The sequence below is a fragment of the Dipodomys merriami genome, unplaced genomic scaffold, assembly GCF_024711535.1.
Source record: "Dipodomys merriami isolate MVZ:Mamm:240054 unplaced genomic scaffold, mDipMer1.0.p SCAF_29, whole genome shotgun sequence".
Lineage (NCBI taxonomy): Eukaryota > Metazoa > Chordata > Mammalia > Rodentia > Heteromyidae > Dipodomys > Dipodomys merriami.
In genome coordinates, this window is record NW_027204381.1 from 1,469,529 (window position 1) to 1,482,681 (window position 13,153).

A 13,153-nucleotide genomic window follows, 5' to 3' on the forward strand; every position below is an offset into this window, starting at 1 on the left:
ATTCTTTGAGCAAGGCCTGCAGATCACTTAAGGCTAGCGTTCATATTTACAAGGGAACTAATTGACTTCATTAAATAGAAACCATCCCACTGTTTCTTGGTTGAAATGACCACCAGGCTTTATAAACAACTTCTGGGCAATCATTTTGATTTCCTTTCCAAAGACATGGGAAGTGACAGTTAATAATAGACTAGCTTTAGGGTACAGGTTTGAGTTCGTGAGATGACTCCCTTCCAGCCAAAGATAAGTCCCTCCCAAGTGGAAAGCTGCGGGGAGCTGGGGGTTAGAGGTGGGCGGGACCTAGGAGGCGGGACAAAGAAGTGCGTCATTTACCTCTGCGTGGTTACCAAGGAAACAAGGCCAGCCAGGCGGTGGACCTGGGCACTGAAGGATGGAGTTTTCTACCTCTGAGACGGTACCACTGCTCCTCTAACCCCTCATTCTTCTCGGCTCCCCTCTCTGGCAGCTGGTCTGAGCCTTGCCTGGGTGGGGCCTTTAGGGGCCGCGCCCTCCATGCACCCCTTTAAAGATGTTTTGGTTTTGTCTTCTCCCTCAGTATAAGAGCACAGGTAAAAATGAAAATCAAAATTACGGAATTGATGAAAAACCTGCAATACACTTGTAAGTCATTTAAGATGCAGCAAAGGAAACAAAACAGGAAGTACAGATTTGGATCCCAACCATTTTAGGATTGTTCTAGGGTTGTGTTGTGCTTTTCCAGGGGGAAGGAGAGTGAAACATGGAAAGGCAGGTGTACTCCCTGAGATCCATGCATGGCAGCGTTCTCTGCGGCTGCTTTAAAAAACAAATTCCTGACAGCCATGAGATACTGTAACAAAAGTTACCTCAACTTACATGGTAAATATAAAAATGTTATAGACTCTAAAGATGATCACACTGGATGGAGCCCTGTCTTAGAGCTCATAGACCTCGAAACTCAGTCCCCTCTTATTTAATAGAAGCATATTGAACTCTACAACACTGTTGAAATTAGAAAAAAAAAACTATCAGTTGACAGGTGACTTTTTGTATTACAGTGATTTTGATACCAAACCTCATTTTTCATTTAAACACCGTTATTGATTTTTTTGGTGGGGGGGGGGGTCAGTTGTAGGGCTTGAGCTCAGGGGCTGGGCGCTGTCCCTGAGCTCTCTTGCTCAAGGCTAGCTCTCTACCACTTTGAGCCACAGCACCACTTCTGGTTTTCTGGTGATGAACTGGAGGTAAGAGTTTCATGGACTTTCCTTCCTGCCTGGGCTGGCTTTGAACCATGATTCTCAGGTCTCAGCCTCCTGGGCAGCTAGGATTACAGGTGTCAGCCACTGGGTGCCCTGCCCCTTTATTGAATTTCTATTGAGCTCTACTTAAAAGTTTGCTCATGGAGCATCTAAAATGATTTTAAATATATTAATTTTGCTTGTTGCTATTTAGGAGTCTGAGGTGACCCAGGAAGATACCCTATCATCTGTCAAGGAGGATGGAGCAGCAAGAGTCATCCAGAGTGCCTGGAAATGTTTTGTTGTGAGTTTCTTAGCAGCTTTATTGTGGTGGTATCTGTATGTCACAAAATCAGCTTTGTAGCCAGTTGCTGGTGGCTCACTCCTATAATCCTAGATACTAAGGAGGCTGAGATCTGTATAGCCGTATCAGGAAAGTCAATGTAAGATTCTGATCTCTAATTAATCAACAAAAAGCTGAAAGTGGAGTATGGCTCATGTGATAGTGCCAGCCCACTAAGGGATAGCACTCAGACCCTAAATTCAAGCCCCTGTACGAGCACGCGTGTGTGCGTGTGCACGCGCGCACGCACACACACACACACACACAAAATTCATCTTGAAAAACCTGAAGATATACCAAAATTCTGAAATTCAGTAGTTTATTATTTACAGAACTGTGGACAACACTTTTCTTTAAAAGGTTTCAGCTGGACACCTGTGGCTCACATCTGTAATACTAGCTAGCTATTCAGGAGGCTGAAATCTAAAGATCATGGTTCAAAGCCAAGCCCAGGCAGCAAAGTCTGTAAGACTCTTATCTCTAATAAAATACCCAAAACTGAAATGGAGATGTGGCTCAAGTGGTAGAGTACTAGCTCTGAGTTTTTTTTTTTTTTTTTGGTCGGTTGTGGAGCTTGAACTCTGGGCTTGGGCGCTGTCCCTGCACTCTTCAGCTCAAGGCAAGTGCTCTATCCCTTGAGCCACAGCACCACTTCCAGTTTTCTAGTGATTTATTGCAGATAAGAGTCTCACTTTCCTGCCCGGGCTGGCTTTGAACTGTGATCCTCAAATCTCAGCCTCCTGAGTAGCTAGGATTACAGGTGTGAGCTACCAGCACCCGGCAGAGATAGATTCTTGGTAAACCACCCAAGTAGCTGGGCTTTCACACATGAGCCACTGAGCCTGGCTGATTTTTTTTAATATACTTGCTCAAACACTATAAATTTTCCTTTTGCTTGTTCCTTTGCCATATCTTAAAGGTTCCAGTATTTTATTTTCATTTTTGGTCCAAGATGGAACTTGAACTCAGTACCTGATGCTTTTGCTCATTTGCTAGCACTCTAGCAACAGAGCCACACCTCCAACTCTTTGTATTTCATTTGATTCTAGGAATTATTTCCCCTCTTATTTCTTATTATTTGTTGTAGTATTGGTATTTCAACTTGGGACCTTGTAGTGGCTAGGCAGGGGTAGTACTACTTAAGCCACACCCCATTCCTTTTCACTTTAGTTATAATTTGGGTAGGGTCTCATATTCTTGTGAGTGCTTTCTGTGTCACAATAGTGACACATTTGTTCTTCACTATAACCGTGTGAGATAGCTACTCTCATTCCCATGTTTAAGTAAAGAAACTGAATACAGAGATGTCCAGCAAGTTGTTCATCACACAGTAAATACCAACAATTGAACGCAGATAATATTATGAAATCTTGGTGTTTTGTTTTTTTTTTTTTGGTCCGGTCGTGGGGCCTGAACTCTGGGCCTGGGCGCTGTCCCTCAGCTCTTCAGCTCAAGGCTAGTGCTCTACCACTTGAGCCACAGCGCCACTTCCAGCTTTTTTCTTTTTGCTTATGTAGTGCTCAGGATGAGGAATCAATCCCAGGGCCTCATGCATGCAAGGCAAGCGCTCTACCACTGAGCCACCTTCCCAGCCTGAAATCCTGGTGTTCTTAACCATTGCTTGTATTTTGTTTCATCCTAAAATATTCTGAAGAATTATTCAGATGGGACTCAAGTTTTGGATATTTTATCAATAGCCAACAGAGGTACATGTATAAATTTAAGAGTAAAACTTTTGTCGAACAATGCATTATTGTCTAGCTTATCAAAACAAACCCTGAATGGATAATATTCTAAAATCTAGTTTGTATCACAAACACTATTTTTATTGTTGTTTTGTTTTTTCCCTAGTAAGCAAATAGCTAATAAGAAACAGAAAATCCCATTTTTACCATGAAATCTTATGTATTTGAACCTTTAGAATGCTTGTATATTCCAACATATTAAAAATCTGATTGATTTAAGAAGACAAGGGGAGCCTCGTCAGATAGTGAGATTCATTAATCCTAAAGAGGTAAGGATGTTATTTATTGACATAACATACTTTTCTTTTTCTTAAGAATGTGTGGTTATGGCTGTGGGCTGGTGGCTCAATGGCTGTAATCTGAGCTACTCAGGAAACAGATTTGAGGATAATGGTTCAAAGCCAGGTTGGGCAGGTAAGTCCGTGAGACTCTTACCTCTAATTAACCACCAAGAAGAGCCAGAAGTGGTAGAGTGCTTGCAATGAGCAAAAAAAGCTCAAGGATAATGCCAGGTACTGATTCAAACCCCAGGACACCACACACACACGGACACATGGACACGCGGACACATGGACACATACACACAAACCCACCACTCCTCACAGAAACAAAGAACGAAAGACAGACAGACAGACACACACACACACACACACACACACACACACACACACACACACACACACACACACACACCATCAAGATGCCAACACAGAGCTGATTAAGATGCCAATATTTGTTTCTTTTAAAAACTTTTCTTTTGGGGGTGGTGGCTGGTCCTAGAGCTTGAACTCTGGGCCCGTCCCTGAGCTTTTTCTTGTCCAGGCTGGAATCAAACTTCGATCCTCAGATCTTAGTCTCCTGAGTAGTTAGGATTACAGGCATGAGCCACCAGCTTCTGGCTTCTTTTGAAAACCTTTTTATTGAAGTATTACATGTTGAAAGCTCATAATATATAAATACATAGAAAATGATGGCTGGACATAAAATACCTATAATACCAGGAGATAGAGGTAGAAGGATCATGATCAAAGGCTAGTCCCAGACAAAAGTAAGAGGATCTGTCTGATAAATGAAACTACAGTAAAAAGGAGATGGTAACATGTTCATGTATATTGCTTGCCTGGCAAGCATGAGGTCTTCAGTTCAGTTCAATCTCCAGTACTGCACATATATATATATATATATATATATATATATATATATATATATATATATATATATATGCCATCTTATTACACCATCACAAGTTGAAGGTGCATAAAGTACAAATACAGGAGTCATCACAATGTAAACACATGTGTAAGCATCACCCAGATCAACGTTTTCATACTCCAAATCACCCCTGCCAAGGTTTCTGGAAACCACAGTCTGAGGATCATGGTTTGAAGCAAGCCCAGGGAAGGAAAGTCCCTGAGATTTTTTTATCTCCAATTAACCACCTAAAATACTAGAAGTGGAGCTGTGACTCAGACGGTAGCATGCTAGCCTTGAGCAAAAAAGCTCAGGGACAGCAACCATAGTTTTGAGTTCAAGCCCCAGAACTGGCACAAAAACATCTTCTAGAAATAATACTCAGAAGCTATCATGAAATAATAGAGTGAAAAAACAAGGATACAGGATGACCCATTGTAACAATGAGACCTACAAGACAGCATGTTGATAACAAACTTTACAATTTTACGGAGGGGGGGAGAAGGGGTAGTGGGAAAGGGAGGGAGGAGTTGAGGAGGTGGGGAGGAAAGGGATGGTAGGGGAAATATAAAGGAGGTTATAACAATGCTCCATAGGAAATGGACTTATTACCTTGCTCATGTAACTGTAACCCCTCTGTACAATATCTTTACAATAAAAATATATATTAAAAAAAGAAATAATAGAGTGAGAAGTATTTGCTGATACCTACAGTATGTTGATGTCTTTTAGGCTGAGCTTCTGGATGCAGCTGCTGGCATCCACGTACGATTCAGATTAGGTGGGGTAAGTACACCTGAGTTCTAATGTGGTGGTTGCAAAGCACGTTTATGTGAAACTGGAAAGCTGTGATTTTAAAAAATAAAATTGTAAACCATTGTCTGCAACTGCATTACAATGGTCTTTTGAACTTTTCCATCTACAGATGAAGTTTCCACCTGAAATATACTATAAAATTTTTACTCACAGACACGTTGAAGACTTGTGTGCTAACAGCCCTAGAGATTACACAAAACTTGTGGCAAAACACCTGTCTCACAACAAAAATGATAGAATTCAGGACACAGATCGGAGTGGCTGGTACCGGCGTGTGGAAAACAATGGCTGGAGGCCTGTCTCTGAAAGAGTAAGGAGCAAAACTATAGTAACAATTTTTTAATTTTATGTATTTAAGAATCCATGAATTTTTAAGTTTTTATGTATTTATTTTACTGGTCCTGAGGCTTGACCTCAGGGCCCAGACACTCCCCGAGATTTGTTGCTCAAGGCTAGTGTTCTACCACTTGAGCCTCAGCTCCATTTCTGGCTTTTTCTGTGTGTGTGTGTGTGTGTGTGTGTGTATGTGTGTGTGTGTGTGTGTGTGTGTGTGTGGTGTGTGTGTGTGTGTGTGTGAGATTAACCAGAGATAAGTATGTCATGGACTTTTGAACCCTTAAATTTAAAAATAGTAATTGCTAGCAATTTAGTTGATAAGTTTCCAGCTACTGAGGCATTACAGATATTCTAAGGATAGCAAAATAATCTGCTTTTCTGAACATTTGCTTCTATTTTCAATACCTAGCTTTGAAACTAGGCTCTCTGTGGACTCGGCAGGTTAGATATGCAGGTTGTACAATGTGGATGGTATACTTAGATGGTAAATATGAAAGGCTGAAAGTGACTAGCATGTGGATTTAGTCCTCTGCAAAGCATCAGTCATGGGTCAGTTGAAGCAATGGTAAAGGTGGCCATCCCTTCTCTCCACCCTCACCCCCCCATGATCCACCTTTCACTTAGAAAGGCAGTGGAGGCAAACAGAACCCCTAGATAGAATGCAGTCGGTATGTTTGGTAGTTTCACAGGGCAGGCAGTACTGTTGTGAAGGCAATAAAGGCTCCCCTTGATGCCTACTGGATGGTACAGGTGTAGGCATGGATTAGAAGTGGGAAAACAGGTAACCAGCTAGAAGATAATGTCATGTGGACGAAGTCTTAGTCAGTCATAGTTGCACCTCTGTGTTCTGTTGGGTATCTGTGTTCCTCCCAGTCTGGCATCATCAAAAGCTAAAAGTACCAATGGTAGCCTAGGTATACTCATCTGAGATGATACAACATACTCTTTTTTTCAGTCCTGGGGCTTGGACCCAGGGTATGGGCACTATCTCTGAGCTTCTTTTGCTCAAAGCTAGCTGCCTTCTTTTGCTCAAGGCTAGCCACAGCGCCACCTCTGGTTTTTCTGTGTATGTGGTACTGAGGAATGGAACCCAGGGCTTCATGCATGCTAGGCAAGCACTCTACCACTAAGCCACATTCCCAACTCCAACATCCACTCTTTTAAAAATTATTATCTTTAAGTAGTTGTATAAAGGAGTTGCCATTCAACAAAGCAGTTTATGAATACAATGCACCTTGATCAATGTTACCCATCCTTCCCCTCTCCTCACTTAATTTTGTAGGACAAGCACTGAACTACATCATGTACCCTAAAGATACACTGACTTGCTCATTCGTTCATTCATTCATTCATTCACTGAATACTTACAAAATACCTCAGTATAAAGTATGTGATCTTCTTCTATGCATACACTTTTGAAATTTCAATGTATCATTGACTCACCACTTATTAGGAATAGCTTGGGACGGTAGACTCTCTCTTCTGTTCCTACTGAACATACAAGCTCCTGTCTATAGCAAACTAAACACAGAACCCATATTGCAACACTTGGCCTATTCATTTTCATTTCTCAACAGTTTTGGTTACCAACAGACAATGAGATCGTGGAAAGCCAAAAGGAAACAGAATTCCATTTCTCTAAGCTGAAGAGAAGGCAGGATATAGAAAAGAAAAGGAAGATTAAAAAGATAGAATGGATGAAACAGATGTAAGTAGGTGTCCAACTTAGGCTGACTAATGAAACATATAGTATCTAAAGAAAAACAAATGTGGAGAATTTATATTATTTGGTTTCAAGACTCCTAAAGCTGCTGTAATCATGACATTTTCATTCTGGCATGAAGACTGACCATGTGAATGAGTGGAACAGAAGGTTGACCTTCAGATTTTACGACAGTCACACTCTGTACATGTTTGTAACCTAGAAGCCATAGCTATGCCACATTGCCTTTGGTGTATAGTAGTTAACAAAGCCAGGTTTGTGTACATACACCCCAATAATTATATGAGAAAATCAACTGGCATCACATTTCTCAGGACATTTCTTCCTGGCTGAGGAGCAATGCATGACTGTGCTCCAGTGTCCTTAGTAAGAGCTGTTGACTTATCTGTACTCATTGGTTTGGTGCATGTACAGATAGGAGATCAAAATAATATCAAAGTTGGTGGCTGGACTTAGTCAAGTTTGAATACTGGCTTTCTAGGTATTTACTATATCATGGTCCTGAAAAATTTCCAAGTCTCAATGTCTTCATCTGAAAAAAAAAAAGGCAGAAATGAGAATAACAGCCACCAACCAAAAAAAAAAAAAAAAAAAAAAAAAAAAGAAGTAAGAAGAAAGTAAATAAGAAAAAGAAGCAAAAAGAAGTAAAAAAGAAGTAAATAAGAAAACATGAAAAATATCTGGTAGAAGTAACTGAATCCCCCCAATTATTCCCTTGCCTATCAAATGAGTGGGTTTGTTTTTTGGTGCCTAAGCTCTTTTCCATATTTCTATGATTCAGTGATTAGGTAAGTTGTTTTTTTCTTTGTATCTTAAAGCTGAGTCCTTACAGGCTTATGCCTATAATCCTAACTACCCAAGAAGCTGAGATCTGAGGATCATGGTTCAAAGCCAGCACAGACAGGAAAGTTCATAAGACTTTTATCTCCAATGAACCATCCACAAGCCAGAAGTGGAGTTAGGTTCAAGTGGTAGAGTGCTAACCTTGAGCACAAAAGCTCAGGCTAGCCCAGGCCCTGAGTTCAAGCCCTACGACCAACACACACACACACACACACACACACACACACACACACACACACACACACACACACACACACACACTTTACTGACAGAATTTTTGGCATTAGTTGTACAAGGGATGTTTCGTTATGACATTTCCACATGTGTACAATATATCCTAATCAATCTCACCCCCTCCATCACTCTTTCCCACTCTACTTTCCCCCTCTTAAAACAATCCCAACAGGTTTCATTGCTGTGTTCTCCTGCATGCATATAAACTTAGGCTGCCCATAAGAAGAGACTTTTCAGTGAGGCCCCTCTGGTTAATGTGATTAAGTTGCTTCTTTTCCCACCGCATCCTCCCCTGCACAAAGTTTCCAACATGGAGGTCTTGTTTTAGACACATTTATATAGAATGAAAACTTGGTTTACCGTGTAAAATAGTGTGAGTGTGTAGGTAGCAGCAGTAATTGTCAAGAGCATGTGAGGATCTACGTCTCTTCCTTTCCTCTAGGTACTACGCTGGAACCCTGGCTGCCAAGACGTCTAATAATGAAACCATAGATTTAATTCACACAGCCACTGAAGGACTAATAAGAACAATTGAGGAGGGTGGGGTAGATTCTGTAATGGAGTGGGAGGTGGATGAAGTACTGAACTGGACCAACACACTCAACTTTGATGAGTAAGTACATAGGCCACCATAGGGGGCAAAGACAAAGCATGTGTTCCTTCTTCCTGGCATTTCCCATTTCTAGGTTGAATCTTGGGACCACAAACATGCTCTTTCCAAAAAAATATTTTAAAAAAGGATCATTTATCTAAGCAGAAAAAGAAAAAAAGAGATATAAAAATTTAGACCAAGCCAGGTGCTGGTGGCTCATGCCTGTAATTCTAGTTACTCAGGAGCCCTAACTACTCAGGAGGCTGAGATCTGAGGATCCAGGTTCATAGCCAGCCTGGGCAGGAAAGTCTGTGAGACTCTTCTCTCCAATAAACCACCAGAAGTGGCACTGTGGCTCAAGTGGCAGAACGCTAGCCTTGAGCTGAAGAGCTGAGGGACAGCAGACAGCACCAAGGCTGAGTTCAAGCCCCATGACAGACAAAAAAAAAGAAAGAAAGAAAGAAAGAAAGGAACAAAACCAAAAAACAGAAAATTAGACCAAGGTGTTTTGATTCTAATTTTATGTCTTTGTGTAACTTATTACTTTGAGGTTTAGAAACAAGGTTAAGAACATGAAATTGTATAAAAAGTATAGCTAGGGGGCTGGGAAGGTGGCTCAGTGGTAGAGTGCTTGCCTTGCATGCTTGAGGCCCTGGGCTTGATTCCTCAGTACCACATAAGAAAAAAGAAAAAAGCCGGAAGTGGTGCTGTGGCTCAAGTGGTAGAGCGCTACCCTTGAGCTGAAGAGCTGAGGGACAGCGCCCAGGCCCAGAGTTCAGGCCACACAACCGGACCCCCCCCCCAAAAAAAAAAGTATAGCTAGGTACTGGTGGCTCATGCCTGTAATCCTAGCTAATTAGGAAGCTGTGATCTGAGGATCACAGTTCAAAGCTAGCCTGCACAGGAAAGTCAATGACACTCTTACCTTCAATTAGCCATGAAAAAGCTGGCAGTGGATCTGTGGCTCAAGTGGTAGAGTACTAGCCTTCGGCAAAAAAGCTTAGGGACAGTACCCAGGCCCTAAGTTTAAACTTCAGGACTGGCACACATGTACACACACACACAGACACACACACAGACACAGACACACACACACACACATACCCTACCCTTAGTCTGAGGGTCAGGGGGCATGGCTTGAGTAGTAATCTCTTATCAGGTCTGAGGCCCTGAGCAAAATCTTTCCAGCCCTCTGTCATGGGAATTTAACTTATTTAATATATTCTTGAGGGAAATGCAAATCAAAAAGGTTTTCTTGTCATTTTTCCTGGAGATGTTATAGTTGAGAGTTTTCAGTCCAAATTTTTAACTTAAAAGTAATTAGCTAACATCTTTGTTAGGTACTCAATGCAGGATCTTACAGGAAAGAAACTTCATAATATGAAGAAACATGCTGGAGGGAGGCAAAAGGGAAGGGGGCCCCAAATGATAGGTTTGACATTTTCAACTCTGTCCTGGAGGCTGCCTTAGCTGCCTGCATAAGGACGAAGGAAAGTGAGAATTGAACATTGAGATTAATCATGAACTAAGTTATCACGTCAGTCTATTTAATGTCCTTATAATGTGCTTTAGGTATATTGCCAATTGGAAGCAAATTGCTACAAGCAACTCATCAGTTAACTTCCAGGGTAAGTGATTTTTTTTTTTTTTTAGCAATACTTTATGGAAAATTCTCAATGAACAAAAATGATATCTTACATATGAACATATTTCTAAGCATCCAACATTTCCAGAGCTCACACAGCATAGGGATGAGTGAGATTACCAAGTCATTTTTACCTTTTCAGAAAAGATTGTCATTCAGGAATGGAATTGTTGAGCTGCATATGGGTTGAATTATAATTTTGGGGGGGGAGGGGGAAGGGATTGAACTCAGGGCCAGGGTGCTGTCCCTGAACTCTTTTTGCTCAAGTAGCACTCTACCACTTTGAGCCACACCTCCACTTCCAGTTTCCTGGTCGTTAATTTGTTTTCTTCCTGGGCTGGCTTTGAGCCATAATCGGCAGATCTCAGCTTCCTGAGTAGCTAGGATTACAAGCATGAGCCAAGTGCCCAGCTCAGTCATAATTTTTTTAGAATTTATTTTATTCATGTGGTACAGAGGGATTGAAGTCAGGGTCTCATGCATGCTAGGCAAGCACTCCACCAGTAAGCCACATTTCCAGCCCCCGTAGTCATAATTTTTAATAAGCAAACCAAAAAGCTTCAAAATGTTGGAAACCAGAACCAGCACCATCTAGCTACTCAGGCAGCTGAGATCAGGATTGTGGTTCAAAGCCAGCCAGGAAATTTCATGAAACTATTATCTCCAAGTAACCACCAAAATGCTGGAAGTGGAGCTGTGGTTCAAGTGGTACAGTGCTAGACTTGAATGAAGAAGCACAGGGATAGCATCCAGGCCCTAAGTTTAAGCACCAGGACTGGCACAAAAACAAACTAATAACTATTCAATGATAGTTAATTATGGAGCACAAGATGCCAGACATGAGGCTAAGTTCTCTCAAAGCACATCACATCAATGTCACACAAAAATATTACCTCAGTTGTATAGCTGAAGATAACTGAGCCTTTGCAAATTTCAATACTTACCCTGAACCAGTTAGCTATTAATGTGGGGGCAAATATGGCTTCAGATAAACAGCATACAAACATATATGCTCTGAGAGAAGTGAAGAGGAATATGGATTAGATCTCACCCAGTACATATAATCGCATATTGAATGAGACTATCTTACCTTACCTCACCTCACCGGGCCTCTAATTCTGGGTCTTTTTCACAGGCTTCCGTTTTGATCAAACCCCGGAAAATCTTAACCAATATGAAGATATTCCAAAGGCCCAAAGGAAAGCACCATATAATAATGTTTATGGAAAGCCAATTGCTACTAGTAGAATAACTTCTGGAGTAGAGATATAAACGACTTCACTTTCTTTTCTGAGATCTGGTCCTTCAAACCTTGCAGCTATTGGTTCAAGTCAAGAGTTAGCTTGCTCTGACTACCATGACATATAACATATATAATAATATATATGTAATCTGTACATGCAATCTAGCCCAGCTGAGTGAGAAAGATTGAACAGATAAGATATACCACATTTCACTGAATGCAGTGATCATGGAAAGAGAAATTCTTCCTGGAATTGACACAACTGTTGTACTCTGACAACCACACTTGTAAATAAAGATATCACATTTAGGTGTAGTCATTGGATTGACATTTTGCCACCTTTTATGTATTTTGTGCAATCATGGGAGAGCTACGTCCATTTATTCCACTGCCAAGTAGCTATTACTTCTACCTTTCCTTTGTCTACAATTTTCCACTGGTATTTTAAAAATTATTAACATGCTAATGGTACATTTTTGTGAGGCATGGTGTGTTGATTTCAACATAGGGTATACAATGAAGGTAACTTTAAGTTTTCATCTGCTTATGATTTCTTATGATTTGCTGTTGAGAACCTTTGAGTGTCTTTAATTCTTCCTAAAATATACAATAGGTTATGGTGAAACCGTGCAGCCCAGTGCTGCAGAACACTTGGGTTTATTCCTTCTAATTGTGTTCTGGTGCCTGTTGTTCATCTTCCTTCAAGAGCCCTGCCTCTTGGGCCAAGTGTGCTATGTGATAGCAATCCCAGCTATGTGGGAGGTAGAGGTAGAAGGATTGCAATTGGAGGCTCACTCAGGTAAAAAGTGAAAGACCTAATGTGAAGGGATCACCTAGTAAAGCACCTACCTAGTAAGCACAAGGTCTTGAGTACAAACTTCAATACCATAGGAAAAGAATTTTTAAAAAAGCTTTTCCTTTTCATAAATCTCTTCTTGGTAATCACCATTCTTTCAGATTGATTTTCTTTTTTAACCTTCACCTCTGAATGCAAATGTACCTGTCTTCCCATGTCAGGCTTGTCGTGAGATGATGTCCTCCAGTCCAGACATTTTGCTGCAAATGACAGGATTTCATTCCTCTTTATTGCTGAGTGCTAGTCTACTATATGTATACACTGCCTTTCTTTACCCATCCCTTGCTGACACCCAGGTTGATTCTGTATCATGGTCCCTGTAAGTATTCTGCAATCAATGTTCAAGTGCCAGTATTTTATTCATTTATT

At 41.0% G+C, this 13,153-nt stretch overlaps 1 protein-coding gene across 1 annotated transcript; it reads left to right on the forward strand.

Moving 5' to 3' along the window:
• The first annotated feature begins 348 nt into the window (after positions 1-348).
• LOC138838809 (protein MFI-like) lies at positions 349-12,231 on the forward strand. The gene is made up of 9 exons (XM_070038159.1): positions 349-415; positions 1,432-1,521; positions 3,482-3,574; positions 5,229-5,282; positions 5,422-5,622; positions 7,226-7,356; positions 8,891-9,061; positions 10,613-10,668; positions 11,821-12,231. Exons 1-9 carry the CDS (start codon positions 392-394, stop codon positions 11,955-11,957), a joined length of 957 nt encoding a protein of 318 aa, XP_069894260.1. The 5' UTR covers positions 349-391; the 3' UTR covers positions 11,958-12,231.
• The last annotated feature ends 922 nt before the right edge of the window (positions 12,232-13,153 follow it).